General features: G+C 44.4%; 1 protein-coding gene across 3 annotated transcripts in view; it reads left to right on the forward strand.

Moving 5' to 3' along the window:
• Positions 1 to 23,549, forward strand: part of sema6e (sema domain, transmembrane domain (TM), and cytoplasmic domain, (semaphorin) 6E) — a 175,666-nt gene extending 152,117 nt beyond the window's left edge. For 2 of the 3 annotated variants that reach the window (XM_061049778.1, XM_061049779.1), the window contains 4 exons: positions 112 to 170; positions 481 to 531; positions 4,765 to 4,920; positions 18,943 to 23,549. In XM_061049778.1, the coding sequence (XP_060905761.1) occupies positions 112 to 170; positions 481 to 531; positions 4,765 to 4,920; positions 18,943 to 20,273 (1,597 nt within the window). In that variant the 3' untranslated portion in view covers positions 20,274 to 23,549. The remainder of the gene's footprint in view (positions 1 to 111; positions 171 to 480; positions 532 to 4,764; positions 4,921 to 18,942) is intronic. The other variant, XM_061049780.1, reaches the window with a different exon arrangement.
• Positions 23,550 to 25,005: the final 1,456 nt, after the last annotated feature.

Consider the following 25,005-nt stretch of genomic DNA (forward strand, 5'->3'; position numbering starts at 1 on the left):
GAATGATGGATGCAAATGTACTGATGTTTGTGTTTGTCTGTCTGTGTGTGTGTGTGTGTGTGTGTGTGTGTGTGTGTGTGTGTGCGCGTGTGTGTGTGTGTTTCTCCTCAGAGGCGGGTTTGAACAGGATGTGGAGAACGGTTACCATCAGCACCCTGATACCTGCCACGGTGAGATGGAAATATTTATTTATTCTCATTCATTTGCATAAGCAATAAAGAAATGTAGAAGAAAAAAAACAATCTATTGGCTGTTATCAGATCTTAATGTTGGAGCGAGTGATGGCACATCTGGAACATTACGATGTATTTATTTTGGCGAGGGCGGCGTTCAGTTTGTCTGCCGCCGTCCACTCCCTGCTGAAATACTGCTCTCAATCTTTCTATGCTCATTAAGCTTTCGCTCATAGAAGTGTCTTCATGTCAGAGAAAGTGGGTTTTCATAGCTCTTGTTTTTTGTGCTCTCTCTGTTTTTCTCCAGATGTGCTGGCGACCACCCGAAGGCAGAACACGCCGCTAGATTCAGCGTATGGTCAGTGGACGTGTCTTTATCTTTTTGTATTAATCTATCAGCCCTTTGAGAATGAAGCCAGTCACCACTTAACAAGAGCAAACTGACCAGTGAGGGAACCCGGGAAGAATTAACAGAACACGTTCATCTTAAAGTGTTTGCTTCCTGTTGCGAGATTCCTGTTGATTAGAGGACGAGATTTAAAGGTCACATATTATATAAAAATCCACTTCCTGATGTTTCTCTAACATGAATATGTGTCTCTAGTCTGTCTACAAACCCCCCAATGATGAGAAAAGTCCATCCTCTCCGTCTTTTCCCTGCTCCACTTTTCAGAAAATGTGTGCTCAAACAGGCCGTTTGGAGATTTTCCCTTCATGACATCACAAAGGGCAGTAACCCCTCCCCCAGGTGGGTGACACTCCCACAGCTAGGTGTTTGTTCTGCCCTCTGAGTCTGCCTTCTTACCGTAAACAATAGGACATGGATCGAGAAAGCACCGAGCACACCCAAGCCCTTCCAGAGAGGGGGTGTGGTCAGACACAGCTCATTTACATATTTAAAGGTACAGACACAGAAACAGCTTGTTCTGAGCAGGGCTGAAATAGAGGGGTTTATAGGCATGATCAAATACAGGATCAGAGTGGATTTAGAACAAGAAACTTCACACACATGTTTTGAGGAGCTCTGACACTTATTTACACTGAAGAGGAGGAGAATATGTCATCTTTAATGTAGCCAGCTCAGCTGTTAAAGTCAGCACCCTCACTAGTCGCTAGTCAGCACCATAATTACGTCTTCCACTGAACTCAACATCTCAACAGCTCTGACTCCAGTCCTCTCTGGGATCAGGATATTCCTGATTTCCTTGATTAGGATCAAAGTAATCTTAATCCTTCTCAGAAGTTTTAAACACCACAAACTGGAGGTTTTGATTGGATAACCAGGATTTAGTGTACCTGACCTCTGATTACATAATTCTTTCTTCATTTCTAATTACCCAATTTCTTAGCCTTGTTAGTCGATAGCTTTTATCTTTTGGATTACTTGACCCAGATCACTTATTAAAGAGTAAAACATTACATTAGCAGTGATTGCCCGGTGTGTGACACGTTATTTTAAATATCATGTTATGGTCTTGAATGCATTTGAACGACATGTTGGTTCTCGACGCCCTCAGCTCTGTAGAGGGGATTTGAGATTGATTCAGTTATGTGCCTCCAAGGTAAATGTTTCTGCACTTTACAACCTAGGAGGTTACAGAATATCTCATTGAGGCAGCTGAATGGCCGGAGCCACCTCTCGCTCTCAGCCGGCCCTGACAGCTAAAACATTGAAGCCATTGTCTGAAGCATCAGTCCTTTGATGGACCAGGAGCTCCGCTGGCTATGCTGCCTAATGCCCTGTATCAAGACGGATCATCATCCCTGTCACGTCCCATTACTCCCCCGCTGGCCACACTGCTCGGCCCCTGGCATGGCTGGAATAGAAATAGAAACGCTGCCTCGCTGGCTGGCGCTCAAATAAGATTGAAGAGCTGGTTGTTCAGATACATTTAAAAAAAACACCAAGCCCGTCATTTTGAGAAGATCACAAAGTTGCTTTAATCTTCACAACTAAAGGGCCGCTCCTTAACTTCATGAGAAGTTTAAGAGTCTTCTTGGAGCCCTTTGTCATCGGGACACAGGGGAGCTAATGGTTGATCCGACGCAGTGATTAGTACCAGAACTGAGTCCATCATGCTGGACAAAGTCGGCCATTACTGCTAAGCAGAGCCATCCATCCTGCATCCCCCTCCGTTTCTTTCCCAGAACAGAGGCTGCTTTGTCTGCCAGAGGCTTCGGCCCTGGACCTCCAAAGCACCACGGAGCCCCGGTAGATCGTAAAGCCTCCCCGCTGGACGAATTACCCCCTCAGTCTGTGGCGAGACTTGATGAGCAGGGGCTCTCTTTCCACACCCATGATGCTTCACTGCACTGTTTGAAGTTCTCAACACGCAGTCAGATTCTGTCTCTGTTGTTTTTTTTCAGTGTGTGTGTGTTTGTTTGTTTTTTTCCTCACACAAAAAGCCTTTTAAGTCTCTGCACTGAAGATCAATTATCAGCTTTCCTAGACAATAAAACAGCTCATATGCCGAACAAAGCTGTTACACACAGGAGCTCCAAAGGCAGGGACGCTTTCTCTCTTCCACTTCCCAAACAATCGCAGCCAGACGAGCAAAGGCTGTGAGACAAATGCTTTTTTTTCTGTACTCTATCAACAGCGAAAGGGGAACAATGTGATCCTACAAACACTCTGAGAAACAAAAATCGTGATAAATTGAAGTACTGATGAAGTCCTGGAGCTCATCATTCGAGCTGCCAGGGCCAAACACCCCCCTGGTGTACAGTTTTAATTTGCCGGGCGCAGATGGTGAACTGACGGGGCACCTCATTCAGAGTGAACACAGTCAACTGGCTCGCAGTGAGAGAGAGAGAGAGAAAAAGCCCCCCTTTTTTTCCTCCAAATGTCTGGGTGTGAGATCTGCAGAATGCTAACATTATGGCTGGCTTATTAGCGCCGGAGCCAAAGCCAATAGCAACATGCTGCTCGCCGGAACCTCAAGGACAACAGAGAGCTAATAATGCAATCAAGATGAGGAGTGTGTCATCCAGATAAAATGTTTGATAATACGAGACCCCCCCCGCGGCTGCTAATGCCCAGCGTGTTTCTGGGGCATATGTTTTGAAATGATTCCAAATGTGGCCGTCAGAACGTTTGCTGCTCGGGCCTCAAGGTGACAAAAGTTTCCTGTGAAACAGATCAACGCGCGCGTGAGGTAGTGGAAAAAAGAAAGAGCTGCGATAAAAACGCCAGCTGAAAGTATCTATTTCAAGTTATCTGTGAAAACACTTAGCGGAGTGGACGCGGAGGAGTCCTCACTGGGGTTTGAGTTTTTAAAAAAGGAGGTGGGTGGGTGGGTGGGTGGGAGGGGGGGGTTCTCTGTACAATAAGCTGCAGAACCAGAATTAAATGATTACCGAGTGATTTAAGAGCATCAAGTGATGCAAAGCGACTCTGGGTCTACAGTGATGATTGGAATCTGCTATCAAAAGAGAGCAGCCTTACTCCCATGTAGTTTAATTATGCACGAACCCCAAATCTGCATGGTGCTTTGCTCAAAAGCAGTTCCATGATTTTTATATGAATGATTGTTTTAGTGGGCCGAGTCTCTCCTTTGACAAACTGCAACATCTTGGAGTCACAAATTGTGCAGTGCAGTAATTATTTGGGGGGAGTGGGGGGGGGATGACAATAAGAGAGAAGCAACAGGGCCGTGTCCAGACTTTTCTGACTGGGGTGGCCCACCTGGGGCTCTGACCGATGACGGGGGGGGGGGGGGGGGCATGAAGTTTGTGCACACACGCAAATGAGTTTCATATATATTTACCCTTTCTTTCCCCATTAATGACCTGTACTTGTAAGTAACACATTTTTGCAACATCTTCTACAAAGTCACAAATTCAATTTCTCAGAATATTGCATTGAAAACTCTTCCACTGTCTACGTTTCAAAAATGCAATAATTGGTGATGTTTCTGTACCCAAACGTTGCTAGTTAGTGCTCTGCAAGTTAGACGACGTGCAAGAGTTTGCTTGCCAATCTTTACGGACTCTTTCCTTTCCCAGGAACACGTCTTTTAAAATAGATGTGCACAGTATTTATTTACAGCTGAGAGATCTAAGCAACATATTAAGATCCCGCCTCTGATAAGGTCATTAGCCATTCATAGTTAGGGATTCTGGAGTAGCACATGGGGTGGCCAATCAGATCTCATGCCATGCCGCCCCTCTGGACACGCCCCTGAGTAGTAAGAAATGTCCTGGAGGAACTTGGATTTGTCCTCCCCGATGTTGGGATGCCAATCTCACCTGGAGATACTGAGTGTGGGTATGAAGCAGCGTGTACAGCAGCCCTTGACATCAGTGTGTATCTGCGGGGAAGTGAAGTGATGGCTGATTTAAATTCTGCTCTGTGTGCTCATCATGTTTCTCACCATCATCACTGAGTCTGTATGTTAACAGGGTGACGGTTTTCTTCCCACTCAGGAACTCACCCTCATCTCTCTGAAGTTTGATTCTCCCGGCTGATTTACATTTCACTAATCACTCACTCTGTTGCCCTCCCCCCCCCCTTCCTCCTCCTCCTCCTCCTCCTCCTCCTCCTCCTCCTTCACCTCCTCCACCTCCTTCCTCCCCTTCGTTACAACCACAGGGAAGACCACACCCACAAGCGCCAGCACAACCTTTCATGGGGCGGCGTTCCCAAAGGAGGCAGGTGACCCTGAAAGAGGTACAGGTCCTGATGGCCCTCCCTCCGTGGGGGAACAAGGGTCACCTGACTCGGAGCCAATCAGTGTGGAGATTGAGGGTAAGGGGGAGGGATGTCTGTCCTCAGTGAATCTGCACGGGGATTGCACTGCTGGGCCCCGAACGCCTCGACAGACACGTCTAACAAAACTGATTACTAACAAAAACCAATTAACAGAAATTCTCTTTCACTCTGCTTGAACTTTTTTCCTTTTTTTTTTTGCTTTCTCGCTGCAAAAACGTCACACATGCTAATAAGTGTAAATGTTCTTCCAGGGTGAAATACGGCTTTCATTAGCTCACTAACTCCTAACTCACTAGTCAAACCAATCTCTTAGTAAAGGCAGAAAACATCTGTAATCGATTCCCTTTGATCTGTACACTTCATTAGTCCCAGTATTACAAAACGTGATGCTCAATTTTTCACAGGCAGCTTCATTAAAATCCCACTGCTGAATGATAGTTCTTTCGTATCTCTCAATACCGCTGCGGACATGTTCTCTTACCTTACATACAGCGTGTATACTAAATGTCTGCAAGAGTAGCAGAGGAGGATCTCCTCTTCCTGCTCGACGTGCCCAACACAGCAAACACAAGTGCAAGAGATTTTAACGACTTCAAATAAATTCTGCATTCGCTCTAATTACCCCCTGAAACCAGGAAGAGAACCTGAGCCTAAACAACACTGCTCCCACACGGCCTTACCTCATCGTTCATTAAACTCGTTGATGCAGCACAAATAACTCCTTAATTTGTTTTGAAGAACTTTGAAAAATTCAAGGTTCATGTCAGGATTTAGATCCCGGGTGTAGAGGAGCTAGGTCCAGGTTTGAGCCAAGCGACAACCTCCAGTGTTGAAGAATGAAGCCAATGGGTAAAGTTCCTCAAGTGTCCACAAGGGGCTGGCGGAGGAATCCCCATTAGGTGCCATATTAAAATGTTTATTTTCACAGCAGATTTAAACATGTTTACAGCCGGGTTCAAAAACAATAAACCATAAATAATCCTAGATGGAAATATGTTCACATTCCTCTGATGTCAAACAAAGACTCAAACTTAACCCAATTTAAAAATCTAGTACCATCAATACTTCGGCCTTTAAAATATCTGAGACACTTTAGATCTCCTCTTAGCTATAAAGGTTTTAATGTTGGCTGGTTTGTGTCGTAACAGATGTCATGATGTGGACCGATGGATCCTCTCTAAATTCTGCTTCTCTTCAGCTTTTCCTTGTTGAAGACGTTACACCAGTGTGCATGCAGAATCTTTTTACAATCATGCCACGCCATCCAGCCACCTCGATAAAATGACATGACCTATAAAACTCCCAACCCGTTCTTGAATATTTAATTACATCTTGATTTTTATAGGCTTCGCACTCATTATTTCTTACATTTTTAATGTGACACTCTGCACTCATACTGATTAACATTCTCGCCTTTGAAAAGTAGGAAAAAAACAAGTCAAATAGTGACGACACTGTGGCAGGAAGTGCAGCAAAACGTCTCCCCGGCCCTCAAATGTTCATGTCAGGAAACAAAAGCGAGAGCGCAGAACAGAGAATGGTTTGGTTTTTCCCTTTTTTTTAAAAAAAAGACTGGTGCATTTTCCAGCAAGTTTAGTAATAAGATACAGCTCATTTGGACGGGATTCAGCCGGGATGAGGCAGTTTTTTGTCCTCTACTAGCTGCTCGCTTGCTTGCGCAGGCTCAGTGTCAGAAGTCTATAAATCCTCAGCTAGTGAAAGAAACTTCCATTCACACAGACAGACTCCCTGGCTGCCATGATGAGCTACTCAGGCTCAAATGAGAAAAGCCCATAACAAATAAATAACCAGCAGGGGCCGGAGCCAGGGAGTCAGACAACAAGAGGAGGAAGGGAAGGGAAGTGGAGGGGTATGGTGTAATAGAAACAGCAACGCAATCTATTCCAGCCAGAGACTGTGACGCAGCCGGTTCAATCAGAAGCGCTGGTCGGGCGGGCGGGCGGGTTGATAAGGCAGGAAGAGGAGCTGGTGTGGAAGTAACGGCATCACAGCTACAAGAGGGCCTCCAATCTCTCCTCACTCTCCGTCTGTTTCTCACCGGATGTCTGCTCCTCTGTCCGTCGCTTCTGTCGAGTCTGTGCAGCTCTGTGCCAGCGGCCGGCGTACACACCAGTAACACGGGTACCAGCAGCCAATCAAGAGACACAGATACTGAAGCTACATGAATCTGTATTTTAAACAGAACTGGAGGAATATTTTCAATCTTTAGTCTAAAAAATATGAGCTTTATGAGCTACGAAACCAAACAAGACCGTCAGCAAGAAGATAATCTATTTATTTTGAATGTTTGAAACTGCTGCCAACGAGGTCGATGTCAGACAAATTGATTATCCGCACGCTGCCAAAAATGCCAAGAAAATTATGTTGACGATGACATATCTTATGGTGTAGCGGTTAGGTCGCTCCCCATGTACAGAGGATAAAGTCCTCCAAGCTGGCAGCCTGGGTTCAAATCCGACCTCCAGCTTTTTTTTTTCCCACATCTCATTCCCCACTCTCCCTCCTGATTTCCTGCTGTGTCCTCTGTCTTATCAAATTGAGGCAAAAAGCTCAAAAATGAATCTGAAAAAAAAAAAAGACTTACACAGGTTCAGGACAAACCAGCAAAGAAATTTGAGAAATAAGCCCTAACTGACACAAAGTTAGAGGTAATTTGAGTAGCTCTAAAGACAACCTTTAAAGACGTTGAATTGCGTTACTAGAGAGGAAAAAATTGTGATCTCGTACCATCATATTGACTTGCATTGTGAGTTGCAGTTTTCCTTTAAGATTGAGAGTCACTACTGCGGAGCATAAACTTTATAAAACATGGATGTAGTCTGAGTGAGGTCCCCCATTGGTTTTCTGAATGGTAGTTTTGAAGCCCAGAGTTGTGTTGGGAATGTCTCAAAGTAACTTTTGATTAGTCATGAAACCGTCAAAGAGGTGGAGCTAACAGCATGCACGCCTGTCAGTCATTACAGCCGCACTCCTAATTATGCATGACTCTTAGTCTTAATAATAATAAAATGTTGAGGTTTTTTAAAATTCACCCCTTGTACAGTGTGCACCAAAAAAGAAATGAGCTATTGATATCAAATACATTTTTTGAACCAGTCTGTAAACATGTTAATCTCTGCTGTAAAAACAGGCTTTTTAGAATGGGTGTGTATGTGACTTCCTGTGCTTCTGCAGCTCAGCCTCTAGTGGACACTCGAGGAACTGCAGGATTTTGCTTGTCTTCATTTTTCAACACCAGAGGTTTCTGTTTGCTGCTGACGTCCTGCTTCCATCAACAGTCATTTGTAGAAAATGTTTCCCCCCTAAACACTTATAAACCAACTATAAAAAAGTGATTATTTCACGTGTGCAACTTTACAAATATCATCCTATAAAACAAGGATACCGACAAAGACAGGGACTGTTTATTTTCAACACTTTATTCGAGGCTGTGGAAGAAATGTTCAGCTTTCCTACTGTGTGTGACGGTCGAGGCAGATGTGACAGCTCTGAGAAGTTTCCCAAGTTCCCAAAACTTCCTGTGTCAGCACACACTTTCTGAGAAATCATATGAGCGGAAGAGAACCACCTGTAAACCCACTTCATCCCCGAACGAAATGTCAGCAGGAATAAAACTTGATAAGCCGTGAGTTAAAAAAAGGAGAAAGGCGGTCGGTCATTTAACCGGTGACAGCGTGAGGTATGACGTTCACTGTGATGTGGGAAGCTGCATTACATTATGTAAACAGCATGGAGGACTAAAAGGAACCTGTTGACCTGCTGCTATTTAGAAAACAGCAGGACCAGAGCTCCTTCTGGCTCGAGAGCGACCACCTCCATTGTGTGTGAGCACACAGAAAAGTATTTTCTAAAAATGTATTTTAACAAGACTCCAGTTTCCAGGCCGGCTTTGTGTGTTTCTCTCCTCCTGCACTTCTGCTATGATTTGACCTTTTCTTTGACTCTTCGGCACATTTAAATGAGCCAGAGTTGGTCGGACTAAAAAAGCTAAGCTAGGAGCTAATTTAGCTGACACCGGAGGGAGATGGCGTGATAATAGAAACAAGTGAAGCAGGCGGTTTAAAACTCATTAAAAGCCTACAGGAGGAGAGCAGAGTGTGAACTCGGGCTGAACCTCTCCGTGATAAGGGGGCTGCCGTCCTGTGGGGGGGGCAGACATCGATGCCAGCTAGTTTTCCAAAGAGTTATTAATACATCTGAAGAGCATGGCAACAGACAGTGCCTTCATCATCCAGTCAGTGATAGGGCTCTGACCACGAGGCCCCTCTAACCACACAGTCTGCTCCTCTAGGAGAGGCTTCTGCATCAGGTTTTTAATCATATTTTTCGTTTTTTATTTAGTCGTAAAAACAAGCAAAAAGAGTCACAAATATACAAAGATTAATTTAAAGTCCACTCCTCTCGGCCGAGGTCTTTGCAAAAAAAAAAAAAAAAAGAAAAAGAAGAACACATGAAAAACAACTGGGGCAGGAACTGTCTGAGTAAATGCAGAGCGAAGGGAGGGCTTGATTCTTCAAAGCAGTTGTTCAGGATTTAAGGATTAAGGAGAGCTCGAGTGTTACGACGCTATCTTAACAACAGAAAAAAAGGAACTTGCTACAAAATGAAATGAAAATAGCTTAAGGAGAAAAGTTGAATATGGCATTACAAGCTGCATATTACCTTTGACTTGTCGACCGGGCCGTCTCTGTTTCTGAAGTGAAATGAGACACTCAAAGGTGCAGCAGCGTTGTTGTTTTGCCATCGGATGGGAGTAGCAGCTGAACTACAGTGCACCTAAAGGGACAAAAAAGAAAAGGATTCATGCGGTTTTAGAGAAATAAATGTGTTCATTTCTGACCTTGATGCCAAGCAGCAACCTCCGGTGTTGAAAAATGAAGCCGATGCTGAAGTGTAAAATCCTGCAGTTCCTCGAGTGTCCACTAGAGGCTGGCTGCAGAAGCACAGGAAGTCACATACACACCCATTCTAAAAAGCAGAGATTAACATGTTTACAGCCTGGTTCAAAAAACCAAATAGGTCTGATTAGCTCATGTCTTGATCGGCACACACTGTACGGGGGGGGGGGGGGGGGGGGGGGGGGTGAATGTTTTGATGACTCATCAGTTTTTATTTGATGAAGGACAAGAGTTATTCACAATAAGGCGTGTAGCTGACCTGATTGACAGGTGGGCGCGGTGTAACGGTTTGTCAGGAGGCTTAAAACCCGCCTCAGCTCCAGCTCTCAGCCTGTCGTTAGGTTGATTGAAAGTTAGACTGAGACAGCATTTCCAGCACGGAGACCGCCATCGATGGGACTCCAGCGACCCCTGCAGGAACGGACGAATGGCGTCACTCAGGCTTCATCCATAAATATCTTCAGTCTGTGGTCTAAAGCGACAAAATAGAACCCAATTTACGCAGTTTAAGAAAAATGAATGCATCAAGTTCTGACCTTAATAACATCAGGGTTAACTGATTTCAACAGAAGCCATCCAGTCTCTTTTCATTTTTAAATGAGCTTTCACTTTCTTGTTTTAGTGGCAGTGAGCTTTTAAAGTTGCACATTAAAATATTTAATACAGTTTTAGATCTTTAAGGGTCAGCCTGAGGCTACGAATGAAGAACACATTCATTATTCTGGTTAAATAAAACCACTGGCTGTCAACTTTCATTCAGCGTGTTCTGACCCCTCCTCGCTACCCTTTCATGAGTCAGGCCATGGTGAGAAGGCACACACACATTTATTTCAGGTTACTGCCAATCCGTACTCCCTGAGTCCTAGTTGTGGCGTAATGGCACCCATTAAAGGTCGCGCACAGAACTAGGCCATTTTTTTTCCCCCCCCTGTGCGCAGCTGAGCGGCACTTTACGGCGATTAATCGTGACATCATGTTTCACTACAAAAACGGCGCTGTAAAAAAAAAATAACCTTAAAGGCATTACACACAGCGGACACTTCACTTTCCATAACGGCACATTTAATGGCTCTTTGTTCCGCGGCGGCTGTTAAAGCTCAGCGCCGTTTCAGGATGAGGAGAGCATCAGTCATGAGCGTCACAGCGATCCACACAAGGGGGCCCACAGTGATCAAATCCACCCACGCAGTCGACCCGGCTCGCAGCCCTGACCCCTGACCCCCCTTACCCTTGAATCTGTCTCATTGACCTCTGGGGAGTTTTTTCTCCCGCTCTACCTGCCTGTGTTTCTTTCTTATTTTAACCTTCAGTTGGACTAACCCTTTAGCTGTACCTGCCTCCTTTGTTGAACTCTCTCTCTCTCTCTCTCTCTCTCTCTCTCACTCACCCTCTCACTCTCTCTTTTTTTATGATCTGCCTCTCCACTTTTACAGCCGGTGGTAGAAACTGAGCACAGGTCGTCCGAGTGGCCTGCAAAGCAGTTTCTCCATCTCTTAAAGCAACAGTACACTCCAAAGGCAGGATGTGAGTTTTGGCAGACAATCAGAGCAGTAAACGCTAATACGGAAAAATTTACGAGGTACTTCAGATAATTGGCTCCTTTTATGAAGGGTTATGTTTGGTGCGTATCCTGTACAGATGACTAAGCTGAGAGAAAAACGCACCAAGAGGACTTTGAAGGTTTCAACAAATTCTACCAAGACTGGCTTTGGTGTGGACTGTTTCTTTAAGTCGGTTTGGTAAAGCCGACGGATGTTCCAGCGCTACATTTCCCTCCTCGATGAAAAGTGATTGCTGCAACTTTTGGGAAGTCTGCGTTGGAACCAGTTTGCTTTACCAGCCGCTGAATGGCAAAAACACAGCTCCTCTTTCTTTTAGTTCCCGATGTGAATGCATGTACATGAAAACAAAGGAAGAAAAGGACAACTCTCGATGCATGTGATCTGCCTGGTATAACCGCTTATGATGAATAAGATAGATGCCACTTTAAAGGGTTGGTTCACCTCAATTATACAATAACATTTTTTTCTATCAAAAGCATTTTAGTGTCCATGCAGGAAGAAGTTTTTAAGGTGGATGCTTCTACTTTAGCACAGTAAAAAAAGGCTTGAGCCTGATTTGAGCCAATCAAAGTTGTACAATTCTACATCTGAAGAAATCAAAATCCTTAAGGTGGAGATATACTTGCTTACTTGCTTACACATTCCCTGTGTGTCTGTTAGGGAACGACGGCTCTGCGCGTGCTTAAAAAAAAAAAAAGACTAAGACGCTGGCGCAAGATGCAGTACGCACATGAACAGTAGGGGGCAGTGTAGAGGCAGAGGGGACGGCAGCAGGCTCAACAACGGCAGAAAGTTTGAGAGACAAGCTTGTAAACCAAGTCCACAATGATCGCTGTCTCTGCACGGCCGCAAACTAGCAGGGACGGATAAATTCAATTTTAGAAGTCGGAGTGGAAACCTGAAACACTTAAAGGAAACACCTTCAGTGTTTCAGATCAGCCGGTGACTTTCTGCTGAAAGCGTTGGCTGCTGCATTTCTACTTTTTTTTTTAGTTTTTCATTAAATATCTGAAGAGTATGTTTTGACATTAGAAAAAATCAAACAAAGAAGACTCCTAAATGCTGCTGTAAGTACGACCTCTTTGGACGCGTGCAGCTGAGAGTCCGCAGTGTTCATGAACCTCATTAAAAAATCGAAAACAGCGGGAACTTTACGTCTGTGCACGGAGCGACATGTTGGAGGAGCGAAGGGCAGACGATGTTGACGGTTGTTGTTAGTTCTGATCGCAGAATTTACACGGTAGTAACCTCCTCGAGTGTCGCCGTGTCTGATGTCTACACCCCACACGTTGGGTAGCTGTCTTCACCCTGAGCGCTCTGTGGTGCCCTCTAGAGGTGACACATACTGTATAGTCAGGTGTATATACAAGTAAGTTCATGAAACAGCCGGTTACAGGAACGTAAGTGGAGGTGAAACAGCGAGTATATCTCCAGCCAGAGAGGCTCTGTGGATCTTCTGCAGACTGACGCCCTGCTGTCACGTGTTTAAATGTATTTCTGATGCTTTAATCAATCCAAACTTTCCTGGAGTGGAGATGTGATAAGATAATATGTTATTTGATGATTGAAGTGAACCACCTCTTTAATCAGCGACTATCTGCAGTTTGAGTGTTTTTGAACGAAATGTTTGCTGCTGCTTAAAAAAAAAACTTGACTTCCCTTTTTGGAGGCACAGGTGTAAATATCGGAGGACTTCATACAGACAGTACGGCTCTGATTGCCAGATGCCTCGGCACGCCTTATTTCCCCCGTATTCAATCAGAAACTGTAATGAAATCTATGCTCTCTATGCATCGGCGCTCCTGGAATGAAATGCAGTGCTCATTACCACTACTCTTCAATTGGAATGAATCTGTTACATTACACCGTATCACCTCAAGCTCCTGTGCATATATTAAAACTCCTCCAATTGGCTGAGCACTGAGGTGGAATATTATGCAAATTCCTAATAACAAGTGTACATGATTGAATTCACTCAGTCAACAGGCAGACCCCTGCACGTATACGCCGCATATACCCAGTATGTGTGTGTGTACGTGCACACTGACACACACAATCATGCTCTGATGCTAACCAGGTCTGTGAGCGCTCATGACGTCCGCTTTTAAAAACTCCCAAATGAGAAAAGCGGAGCTGCTCGCTTTTGACCCAGATTTAATAAAATGGGGATATAATTAATTTGTTTGCCTTTCAAGAGTTGGAGTGTTATTTCTTGTGTGGAAGAAATAAATCTGGAGCATTAGCTGGATGAAGGGGGGGGCAAAGCTTTCCTCTTTAGCCAGAGGCCATTTTGTCTGGCCGGCTTCTCATTGCAATGGAGTAGCCATTAAGGGAACAATTACATGCACTTGTCAGCTCGCAGAAGCAGAAACTAATTAGGGCTATTTTGGAGCGTTTTCACTTGATGCACACAAATAGAACAAACTGTTTTTTTTTCTTTCTTTTTTTTTCAGGTTGCAAAGTGTTTGAATGCACCCTTGAGAGAAAAAAAAAAAAAAAAAAAAAAGCCTGATACGACGGAAAGATCTACGCCAAACACAAAAAAAGTTTCTTGTGTTTTAATTATTTTGTATCTGACCTTGAGAATGCTGCCTGGAAACAAATGCAGTCGCTCCTTCCTGCCAACATTTGAGATCCATGTTTAGTCCATGAGTTGTGATGCTTTAATGTCCTGCAAAAAAAACTTTCTTAATCTAAAGTGTGAAACTTCAGAGCGTTCAGATTAGCAGTATTTGGTGCCATGGAAAAGCTTGTGGGTGTTTCGTCGTTACTGATTTAAGAAGTCTGCAGGAGCTTACAAAGACAAGCATCCATTTTTCTAATCACTCACATTCTTTACTGAAATCGTCACTTCCATTTTCATTTGTTTTTCGGACTCAACTTCATCCCCTGCAGAAAGAAAAACCTCCCCACCACCTGCCTCTCGGGGACAATAAAGATTTCCCAAAATCCCAAAATCCACCTCACAGCAGCCAGATGTCAAAATTTAATTTTACCTCTCCACTTAGTGAGAGACAACGCTGCGTTAAAACGCTCCTGTTTACATAATCTACCGCGCCTTCTGTTTTTTACAATGTGGATGCCAGCGTAGATAGCGTCTCTCCCGACAGCACTGTGCAGGAGCGTGAGTGGTTGTACTCCGACTGTATCACAGCTGCCGCAGAGCACCGGGCTTCAAACGCCTCGCAGAGTGACGGTCTGTCACTCTGCCCGTCACGTCTGTCTGTCTGTCTGTCTGTCACCTCGCTCCTCATCCTCGTCCTCCTCCTCCTCCTTCAAATCTGCTTCATGCACACTCATTCACATCGTCTTTTTTTTTTTTTTTTTTTTTTTCAAATCTTCCTCTGGCTTTTATCTCGTCTCTTTTTCCTTTGCTCTCGCTCCCCCCGTCTCTTGGTGTCCCAGAATCCTCTCTCAAACATGCGCTGCCCTCTTCATCAACAGTTTGTCACCAAGGGTTGAATTCCAGCCCTTCATCTTTCTCTTCATTTTTTTGTCCCCTGGCTGTCACCATCCCTGTCTTCTCTCCCCTCGCCTCCCTTTGCTTTCACTCCCGCGGCCCATCTGTCTTTTTTTACTTTTGGCAGACTTTGGTGTCTCTATATTCAGACTTCACCATGTTGAGTTGACACAGAAATATAAAGTGACAATATAATATAGGAACACCGACTCTGCTGCTATGTAAACATTGAAGCCTGGCATTGATTACCACCTTGAAGTGACAGCCCCCCTCATTTTTATTATCCAAAAGTATTTATATAGATTCAAACCCTGATTGAAGCAGCATAGACAGAAAGCCAAGTTAGCCTGCACAGTCGGCCAGCACCTCCTGTGCGCCACCTAGCTGCTTGCCAGGCTGTCACTGTGTGATTCACAGGGTATTCTTTTCTCTGTGACCGGTGGCTCCATATGTCCCACATATCCAGCGATTGAGTCATCCCGACTGTCGGTGAAACATGTTGTGACAGGTCGCCCGTACGGCTCTGAATTTGTTTACCTCAGCTGTGCGATCCCCCCCATCCCCATTGAGGCACTTGACTCACACCCCCTGACCCAGGAGGGACCCCCTCTGTAGGCCTGCAGCCACAGACAGGGAGGGAGGCGGCAGAGTCCAGAGGGAGCGGATGACTCACAGGTAGCAGGAGGCCACAGAAGGTGACAGAAGGCAGAAGGCGGCATGATGTCAGAGCAGCCTTTTGAACACTTGGTGCTAAAAGCTGCATGCCATCGCCATCGCAGAGGCGCAGATTCAAGATTTGAGATTCAAATTTTTTTTTTATTGTCTATCACATTGTGACAGAAAATTACCTTTTGTTGAGGCTCAGTAACATGAAAACATACAAACATTCACACTAACACTCACATTAGGTCATAAATAGCTAAAAGTACCCTACTGCCTGAGGGGAGCAGCTGAAACGAGTGGTGAAGGGGGTGTGAAGGGTCCTGAGTGATGCAGACTGCTTTCCTTTCTGCTGCTCGCATGTAAAGTTCTGACAGTCGGATCTGGGTGGTGCCGGTGATTTTTGTTGCATGTTTAATGATACCAGAAAGTTTTTTCTTGCATTTTTCGGTGAGAAAGTTGTACCAGGATATAATGTAATATAATCAGTAATGTTCTGACATGCAAGAAAGCTAAGCTAAGGTTTTTCTTTTAAGTTATGGTGCAATCATGATCTTTGTGCTCACTCCCTAGTTTCCCCCTTTGTCTGCAGAAAATGTAACACAGCATCACAGCTGAGCAAGCGGTGGCTTCAACAAGAATTAGTAGACGACGGGGGATGTTACAGCACCTCAGACAGACAGTTTAAAATCAGGACACAGAAGTGATGATTCATATCGTCGAGATAAAAAAAAAAGGATTGAGACTTCCTCTTCTTAACACCACAGGATGCTGTCTGCCTCTCGTTTGAAGTCCTTATGCCTCTTACATAGAAGCGTACAGACGAAGTGGCAGACAATGGATTAGTCTCTTCTCGTGTTCCCAACACAATGACGACACCTGAGCGGCCTGCTGAAGTCTGTTTGCTGACCATTTCAGCATTTTTTTTTATTATCTAAGTATCTGTCAGTACACTAGTAGGCAGTCTCTTTTTACTCCTCCCACATGGGTCACGAGTGCCTTTCTACCTGCTTTACATGTAACATAAAGGTTATTACAACATAACAGCTTATGCCTTATGTCCCAAAGCATCACAAACAATATTTCTTTGAGGCAAACTCTTCTCTAAAGTTTGAACATAAACTAAGTTACAGCCAGTATGTCCTCCTTCTAACTTTAGATTCTGGTCCTGAATGCTCTGGATTTGTTTGGACCAGAGAAGGTAGGCGGTTTTAAGGCACCCCCACACGGCCCGTTTTGGACGCCCCTCGGTTTGCCAGATATGAGAGCAGTTATCAGGTCAAACCAACAGGTGTTGCAGCGATAGAAGCGGGCAAGAGAAGTGGTTCAGATAGAAGTGATTGTACCCGACCTAAAAAGCCTCTGCATGTTTCTAATAAGCTCCACGAACAGAAACGTGCTCAAACTAGGATCAATATTGGAGATGCTTTTGAAAAATGGAGAGAGGTTAGAACGCAGAAAGGTTTACAGACCGATATAGAGCTGGCTAAACACTGAAGCTTCAGTGTCCACCACATGGTGACCTGCGTGAGCATCGACTGTAGAGAGGAGGGGGCGGGGGGGGGACAGCTCTCTACAATGATTAGAATTCGAACTGCAGTACCCACTTTAAACACTAGGTGTCAGAACAGAAAGTAGCAGTTTAAGCCTTTTACCTTTTCTAAGTCATGTTTGGATAAAGTCCTCAAACGTTAGGTATCCTTTTATTCTATCGCTCGCTGTATCGGTCTTTCTGATCCATTGTCACTTAAAACCACAGATTCAGAACCTCGTCTTTGTTGTACGGTTGATTAGTGGCCTGTGTAATGAGATCAAATGAAAAATGTCACATGATTAAAAAGAAGCGATATCAACAGGCTCTCTGCTGCATCACTTTTGATTGCCTCTCCCAGTGGGACACAATTATGATTTGTGACTTTTAATGTGGTCATAAGTCAAGGCAATCAGAAGAATAAACGACTGGAAAACGGAGCATTTTTTAATTGGGAGCTCTATTGAAAGTGTTATTTCCAGAAAGATGATCATGCTGTTTGGAAAAATTGGGCGGAAAGCACCCCTTGAAAATGAGTGTTGAGTTCGATGAAGATGAGATAATAATCTACCGCTGGATAATGAAGAGTAAAAATAGAACTCTTAAAGTTTCACAGTAACTTCATGGCATAAATAATCAACCTGTTCTAAAGCTGCTCGTTTGAAAATGTTACGACAAGTTTGTGGGATTATAATTTGATAATTTGTGGTCAAATGAAATCACTAATATGACAAGAGGCAAAAACAAGTCTATATATTGGGTTGCATGGTTACCGTTGCGGTGGTGATTTGTGCTTTTGTCCTTAATGAACCGATGAAAATTGGTATAAATCTTTTGGATGAATTCCAAGCAACCTTTCTCGATCAAACTGCGTCCATTCGGTCACGGCTTGGGGTTCAAATTCAATCCTATTCAGGCCTCATTATTGATTTGATTACTGATCTTCCTTACACACATCCACCAATCATCAGCATCCTCGTCCTCACCATCATTCTGACCTCCTTATAAACCATCATCAAGCCTCATTTAGGCTTCATTTCCATTTCCATTCCTCGATGACGCTTTCATTAGCTGTCGAATTGAACTTTGCCTGGAACACCTGCATTTCTTTCCCTCCGTGACGCAGCTCGCCATCCCCTCCTCCGCGCACTAATCAGTTTCACAGAAAAACTGTCATTAAGGGCAGAGGGAAGGGTCTGACACCACAGATGGCAGCGGCATCTTGCAAATGAGCTCTGATTATAAGAGGTGGCAGGTCTCACTCCTCTTATCAGCCTTGCCTTTCACGCTATTAATGCAACACAGTGCTAGGGTCGCATCTCTCGGGGACATTTGCATGCTAGATTTACCTCAGCTGAGTAACCTTGAGGTTTTTTTTTTTTCACCTCACTGGTGCACAGACTGTTCCCTCAGCTTCATTTTTGAAACAACCTGACAACCTCATTGGAGTCTGTGTTGGCTGAGGTGCCACAGCCTGTGAGCTGTTGGATAGACCTGTTATTTTTGGCTCGTTCATCACACCAGGTGCTCCTCGCCCCTGATCCTCACATTGGAAGGCAAAGTCTGTGAAAATGACATCAGGTTCCTGCTGCTGTGCGCCCATCAATATTTAGAGCCCTAACTCATTTCAGAGCTGATTGCTCACTGACTGGGGATTCTTTGGCCTCTGCCAGTCTGAGGGGAAAAGCACAGGTTTGACAGAGAAAGGCTGTATTGATCTATTAACAGCAAAACAAAAGGAAGCCAAAATCTTGTTTCAAACACCTCTCGTGCTGTTTCCCACATAGTGAAGCCCCTGTAAACACAACCTGCCTCTCCCAGCTGCTACTTGATCTATATTAGCTCTTGAAAATGTTTCTTTTTTCCATTTTGGCTAAGGCAGAAAAGCTCTAACCAAAGTCCTTTCTCTTTCTTTTTTTTTTGAAGGTGTGAGGCGTCCACCAGATCTGGAGAAGACCAATCACAGTGTCCATTACACTCTCCTGATTGCTTGTGTGTTGGTGGCCTTCGTTCTCGGCGCCTTCCTGTCTGGCTTCCTGGTCTCCTGCTATTGCAACCACACAGGCCACAAGACCAAGAAGTTGTCCAAAGATCCCGAGGCTCCGATCCCACACGCCCTGTCTCTCCGCAGCCTCGCCAAGCTCAATGGCCTCCTGGACAGCCAGAGCAAGGACGACAAGCTGGAGGTTTCATCTCCAAAGATCTACAACTCTTTCTTTGCAAACAGCAAGGAGCATCATCAACCCAGGAGAAATGGCCATCACGGGATGACAATGGACGACCTGGTCTACCAACATCACCACCACCACCTCCACCATTCGTCGGAGCTGTCTGGTCTGCCTACACCAGATTCCACCCCAGAGCTGCCCATAAAGAGCATGAAAGCTTTCAAAAACCAGTGGGAGAAGAACCAGAATTGTAACAACGCCAAGGAGCCCAAGTCTCACAACATAGGATCCAGGCCCAGCTCAGCCCTGCTTCACCAGCAGATCTTCCCGTACTCCCATGGCCTGTCTAATGGGCAGCCACTAGTCGGGGGTCACCTCCACCCGGACGAACGCAAAATCCACAATGTAGAGCGTGTTTTATCTCAGCAACCGTATCCTGGTTACTCTCAGAAGGTGATGGAGGTGACCTCGCTGGATGAGCTCCTGAAGCACATCCACGAGGCGAGCAGCAGCAAGAACTCCCAGTTAATGAGTCCATCCGGTCTGATGGCCAGCGGTGGCGTGGGTCATCTAGCATTCTCCAATCGTATCCAACCTCAGATTCCTGAGACAGAATCCGCCCCCTACTACAGCTCTTCCACCTTACCCAGAGACAGCCTCACCCGACGCATGGACGTTCCTCCAGACATTCCCCTGCATCACCAGTCCACCCTGGAGAGGAGGCACTCATCCCAGAGGCACTCCCTGATCGCTGCCGCCACCAAGATGCCCAATGGTAGCGCAGGAGGAGGAGGAGGAGGAATGATCCCTCGCCAACACAGCTTTAGCCAACGGAACGGTGGGCCACACCAACAGCCGCCCCTTCTGGCTCGAATGAACTCAACAGGCAGCGCCTGCGAGGTCCACTACCCCCTCATTCCCAACGGATACCTGGCACGCCAGCACAGTTACAACGGAGACCAGCAAGAGGTCCAACATAGGGGAGCGATCGTCCGCCGGGCCTCCTCTCTTAAACCTGACGTCCCTCCCAAGCCCCTGTTCATACCTGCCACGTCCCCAGTCAACCAGCAGGGAAAGTTCAACTACTGAGGAGGCACACTCCTGGACTTAAAGAGTGAGTCTCCCTCATTGTGTCTTCATGAAGGAACTTTCCTTTAAAGACAACATGCAATGGGTTAGAGGATGCAGACCCTCCCAAGAAAACACTACCAATTGGGTGGCAGCCAGTGTCACTGTGGACGAAAGCCTCAACCAAACTTGTTTTTCCCTCTTCTTTTTGTCCAACGGATATCTTTGTACCATATTGGTATTGCTCAGCTACTTGCTTATTATAGAACTGTTGACTTGGGTGACGTGAAGCCACCTCCTGATATATTAGGCTGCCAATGTCCTCAGTGTGGATTTACAATGCAACTTAGTTTTTGGGCACATTGATGTTGGAAAAAAAACTGAACACATCAGTCATCTTGAAGACTTTAAAACCGGAGGCTCCTGCAATGCTTAGATTCATGCTTTTGCTTAACCTTTTCTGATGTAGTGTTGGTAACCAGTCCCCACCCGCCCCACCCTCGAATGTGTTTATATTATGCATGTGTGTGTATATATATGTGTGTTTATATTCACACCGTATATGTATACATATACATATGCAGTATATGTAACCTGTGGTGAAAAGTCAGCAGATTCCCCTGAAAGTAGTTATGTCTTTGCCTTACTATACTCTTTCATCTTTGGGCATATCAAATGATCCCCTAAACACCCTGAGGAGTACCTCAGGGTCACCGCATCATGCACTTCATCGGTTAACGCTCGTTGTCAGATGGCTAAAACAGTGAACCAAATTTGTTCATGTTGTCAAGAGAGAGAGAAAATTCTTCAACAAAGCAGCTATCCTAGCCTTCTCTCTTTCTTTATCCCGTCCCAGCAGACATCAGGTTCAAAGAGACGCAGTCCATTCAAATTCCTCGAGAATGTTTTTCTTCAGATTGGTGCTCTACAAATCCGTAGTGGGATAGTCGTAAAATAAAAAAAAAAGAAAGAAGGTATTCTCATAAATATTTTGCACCCAAAGAGGATGCACGCCGTGCTGTATGGCTTCATGGGAAATGAACAAAAAATAAAGAAAAGACCACGGTTATTATAAGGATTAACTTTGTGGCTATTGGGTGTAAATAAAGGAATAATTACTAGCCAAATTTTAACTGTATGTGTAAATGTGTGCCTTATTTAATAATAGTGTGTGACATGGGGGTAGGGGTAAATGCAAGGGGCTCAGGTGGCGACTAAGCTACAGTATATTGTAGGTGTTTCATTTTTTATGGTCGTCCGTGTGTCATACGGTATCTTACTGTACATCTGAAGAGTTTCATTCCAGAATGAGATATTTGTCATTTTGAGAACTGCAGTTATGATTGTAACACTCACTAATGAATCATACTTTGAGTTATATCTTTGACTATATTGAGCCTTTTTTCGTTTGTTTTTGTACAATATGCCATTTAAAAAAAAAAAAAAGATTAAACACGAAATATATATTTAGTTTTTTCAGGATGGATCCAGTGTTTTTGGAATGAAACCCTTCATTTCTTCTTCTCTGTTTTTCTTTTTCCCCAAACGTGTGAGCCTACAGATTGTGTTTGACAGCGCAACTACGCACAGCCTGAGACTGCAGACTTTCGGGTTTGATGCCTCCAGTTTTACGTCACTTTCCACTGGGTGTCACTTTCCCTATAGGTGCCAATATTAACTCTTAGTTTTTATTTTTTCCGCTGTAGCTTCAGCTTGGCTTCCTTAAGGAGCAGCTTGCAGTTCCTCACACGTTATGACCTACAGACTTGTAGCCTTTGTAGAAGTCCATGGAGTATGAATGATCAGCGAAATGTCATATAAGTTTGTCCTTATTCAGAGGAGATTTTCTTTCCACCATTTTGTTTTACTTTTATATAAAAGTCAGCAGAATGAAGACATGGACCTGAACCATAGGCTGTACATTAGAAGTGGACGAAGTCTCATGTTACATAGCTGGGCTTAAATATTTCATTTTCAATGTCCAGCAGGGGGCGACTCCACTAGTTGCACAGATATAATACTTCTTGTATGGGAACAAAGAGAAAATGACCCAACTTTTGAGTTAATAAATTACCAAAGTAAACATTTTCATGATGAATTAAGGGTCTTATTAGTGTCGAGTGTCTCTAACTCTACTCGATATTCAGTTTGTAAACTGTAGTCTTATATTGAGTAAAAACAAACAAGAAAGACGATTAAGCGGGGTATGATTTAGGCTGGGATTGACCAGTTGTTACCAAGGCAACCTGTCAACCAGGTTAGAGCATATAGACTGTATAAACAAATGGACAGCGTGCCTCAGCCTCCTCCTGTTGAACAGGATGAAGCCAAGACCCCCAATACCAAACCTGAGACTTCAAAATATTTGTCTCCAAACCAGTGGGTGGGCTCATGTGGTCTTTGTCCACTTCTTTTCCATGCAGTCTATGAGTCGGACTTCTACAAAGGTTACGCTGTAGAGTTTAACATACCTGTGTCACCAGGTGTCGAACCAAATGGGAACGACAGGTGTGAAGGGAGTGTGTTGAGACATTGAGAAGTGCAATGACCTCTGATTTTCGACGAGCTGAGATTTTCTTCTTGGATCGATCCAATCGTGGAATCGGGGCTCCCATCGCTGCCAAACATCCGCTGAGGTATTTCCCTCAGGGATGGTGACGCCGTGCAGTCGGCCTCCACCTCGGGAAACAACAGCACTGAGACTTTCTCGCACCGCTCAGTCGAGTCAGCCGCAGCCACGATCAATTCTGTAAAGACAACAGCTCTACACTATTTACTGTATCAGAAAGTGGTGTTTTAAATTGATTGAAATTCCCCAGAGCTCAGCTGACCCCTTATGAAGTTTGCTACTCAAACTCTCGTAAATAAATGAAAACAGGGCCGACCGTAACGTTCGATGAAGTGAAAGTTGATTTGGATTTTTAACAAGCAGCAGAGCGTTAAATAGCTTTTGAGCTCCAAATATAAAACATCCGACTTGATTAAAGGTTGTGACCGTAATGTTTCATAAGAGGAAGTGTGGCAGCTACAGCGTCGGAGCAGACGTGTTTTTTTTTTTTTTTATCTGCCGGTGACAGATTGTATTGGAGTGCAGCGGTCTCACCTCTGTCGGCTCGATCAGTATTTGATTTGGTGTAAATACATTCTATCTGGGCGGGGTCTCATTGATTCAGTATTATGTTTTTATTTTTATTTTCTGTTTGATTTCCAGGCTTTCGTCTTTTGAATTACTATGAATTTGGTCTCACAGAAATACCATTGTATGTCTCTTATACTAGGAATAAAATGAGAATATGATGCAAGCGTCTCACTGGTGAATATGTTGAAACACTCCACATGCACGGGTGATACATCAAGGGTGCATGCAAACACAGACGCACTCAAGATGTCTGAAGATTGTTGTGTACCGATGCTGCAGAGACCTCGACTCTGTGGTCAGTTTTTCTGAGCGTTCCTGGTGTTACATTGGATTGCATTATCTCCTCCGAGGATGCTGTGTTTTCAGGCGCACTTTTTCATCTGTCAGGAAGTCTTAAAAAAAACGGTACAAGGGTGGAAAGATCAGCCATCAGCCAAGGAACAAAGATTTTTTTTTTATGACGTGCATCCAGGAATTGCCAAAAAAATATCCTGAAGGGACACAGGGGAAAAAAAGTGTCCTGTCTCAGTGGGAGCTGCAGGAAAAGATCAGAATCAATTCAATGTGTTTGATCAGTCGATCCCAGAGGAGTGTAGCCGAGTGTATCCAGTGTGACATCCGATACAACAGGGGACTTCCAACAGGTGCCGTTTGAAATGCATCGTCTTAATCCACAGGGGGCAGCAGTGAGCCCATTCCAGTTTGACGGAGCAGCATGACGTGAGGAAGACGGCAAACTACTATCTTTGACAAGGTGAGTTTTACACTCTTATGGATGTAGTTACACACATGGAGTTATTATTTCAAATATTTATTGACATGATTTTTGGAGATGTTTATTTAAAACATAACAACCAAACAACTTCACCTGGGCTCATTCAGAAGCTCAACTCCTTATTATTCGGGCGGCTTTGGCTCAGTGGGTAGTGTCGGTCGTGGGTTCGATCCCCAGCTCCTGCAGCTTCATGTCCGTTGCATCAGTACCATCAGTGTGTGAATGTTCGGACACCTTGCTGCATACATTCTTTGTATTAATGAAAGTTAGAGTAACCTGATGTCTCAAATATCGTATTAATTATTAAAAGCTTTAAATTAGTAAGAAGGTGTCTGTGCATGCAGGCAGCATCTTTAGGCTGTATTAGCAGAGGCGCTAAACGTTGCCTTTTTACCCCAGGAGCACGTCACCAGTAGACATTTATCTCAGCGAAATTGACTCAAGTTCAAAGATCTCTTGACCTGGTTTCAGAGACGGTCCAATGAAATCCTTTGACGGGACTTTTTTCTGATACGTCAAATATAATCATCATATTTATAAAACCCAGTAAAAAAGAAGAATTCTCCGTCTGCACAGATCTATCTCTGGGTTTGTTTACGAGGCTGGATGTGGATGCAGTGTTGACTAATAGACTCCCTGCAGGCTCTTACATAAGAGATAATAAACAATCCTGGAGTGAAGGAACCCCTACAGAGAGTAAACAGCCTCCAGGTTCACAGTCCTGTTGGGAGTCAGATCTGCGGGGTTAATGAGTGCCCGATGCAAATCAGTGGATTTGAGAACTAAATCATTCTAAGGCACAGGTCGAGTCTGATTAAACTACTAGGATACTCAAATTA

This window comes from Labrus mixtus, chromosome 11 (genome assembly GCF_963584025.1).
Source record: "Labrus mixtus chromosome 11, fLabMix1.1, whole genome shotgun sequence".
Taxonomy (NCBI): Eukaryota; Metazoa; Chordata; class Actinopteri; order Labriformes; family Labridae; genus Labrus; species Labrus mixtus.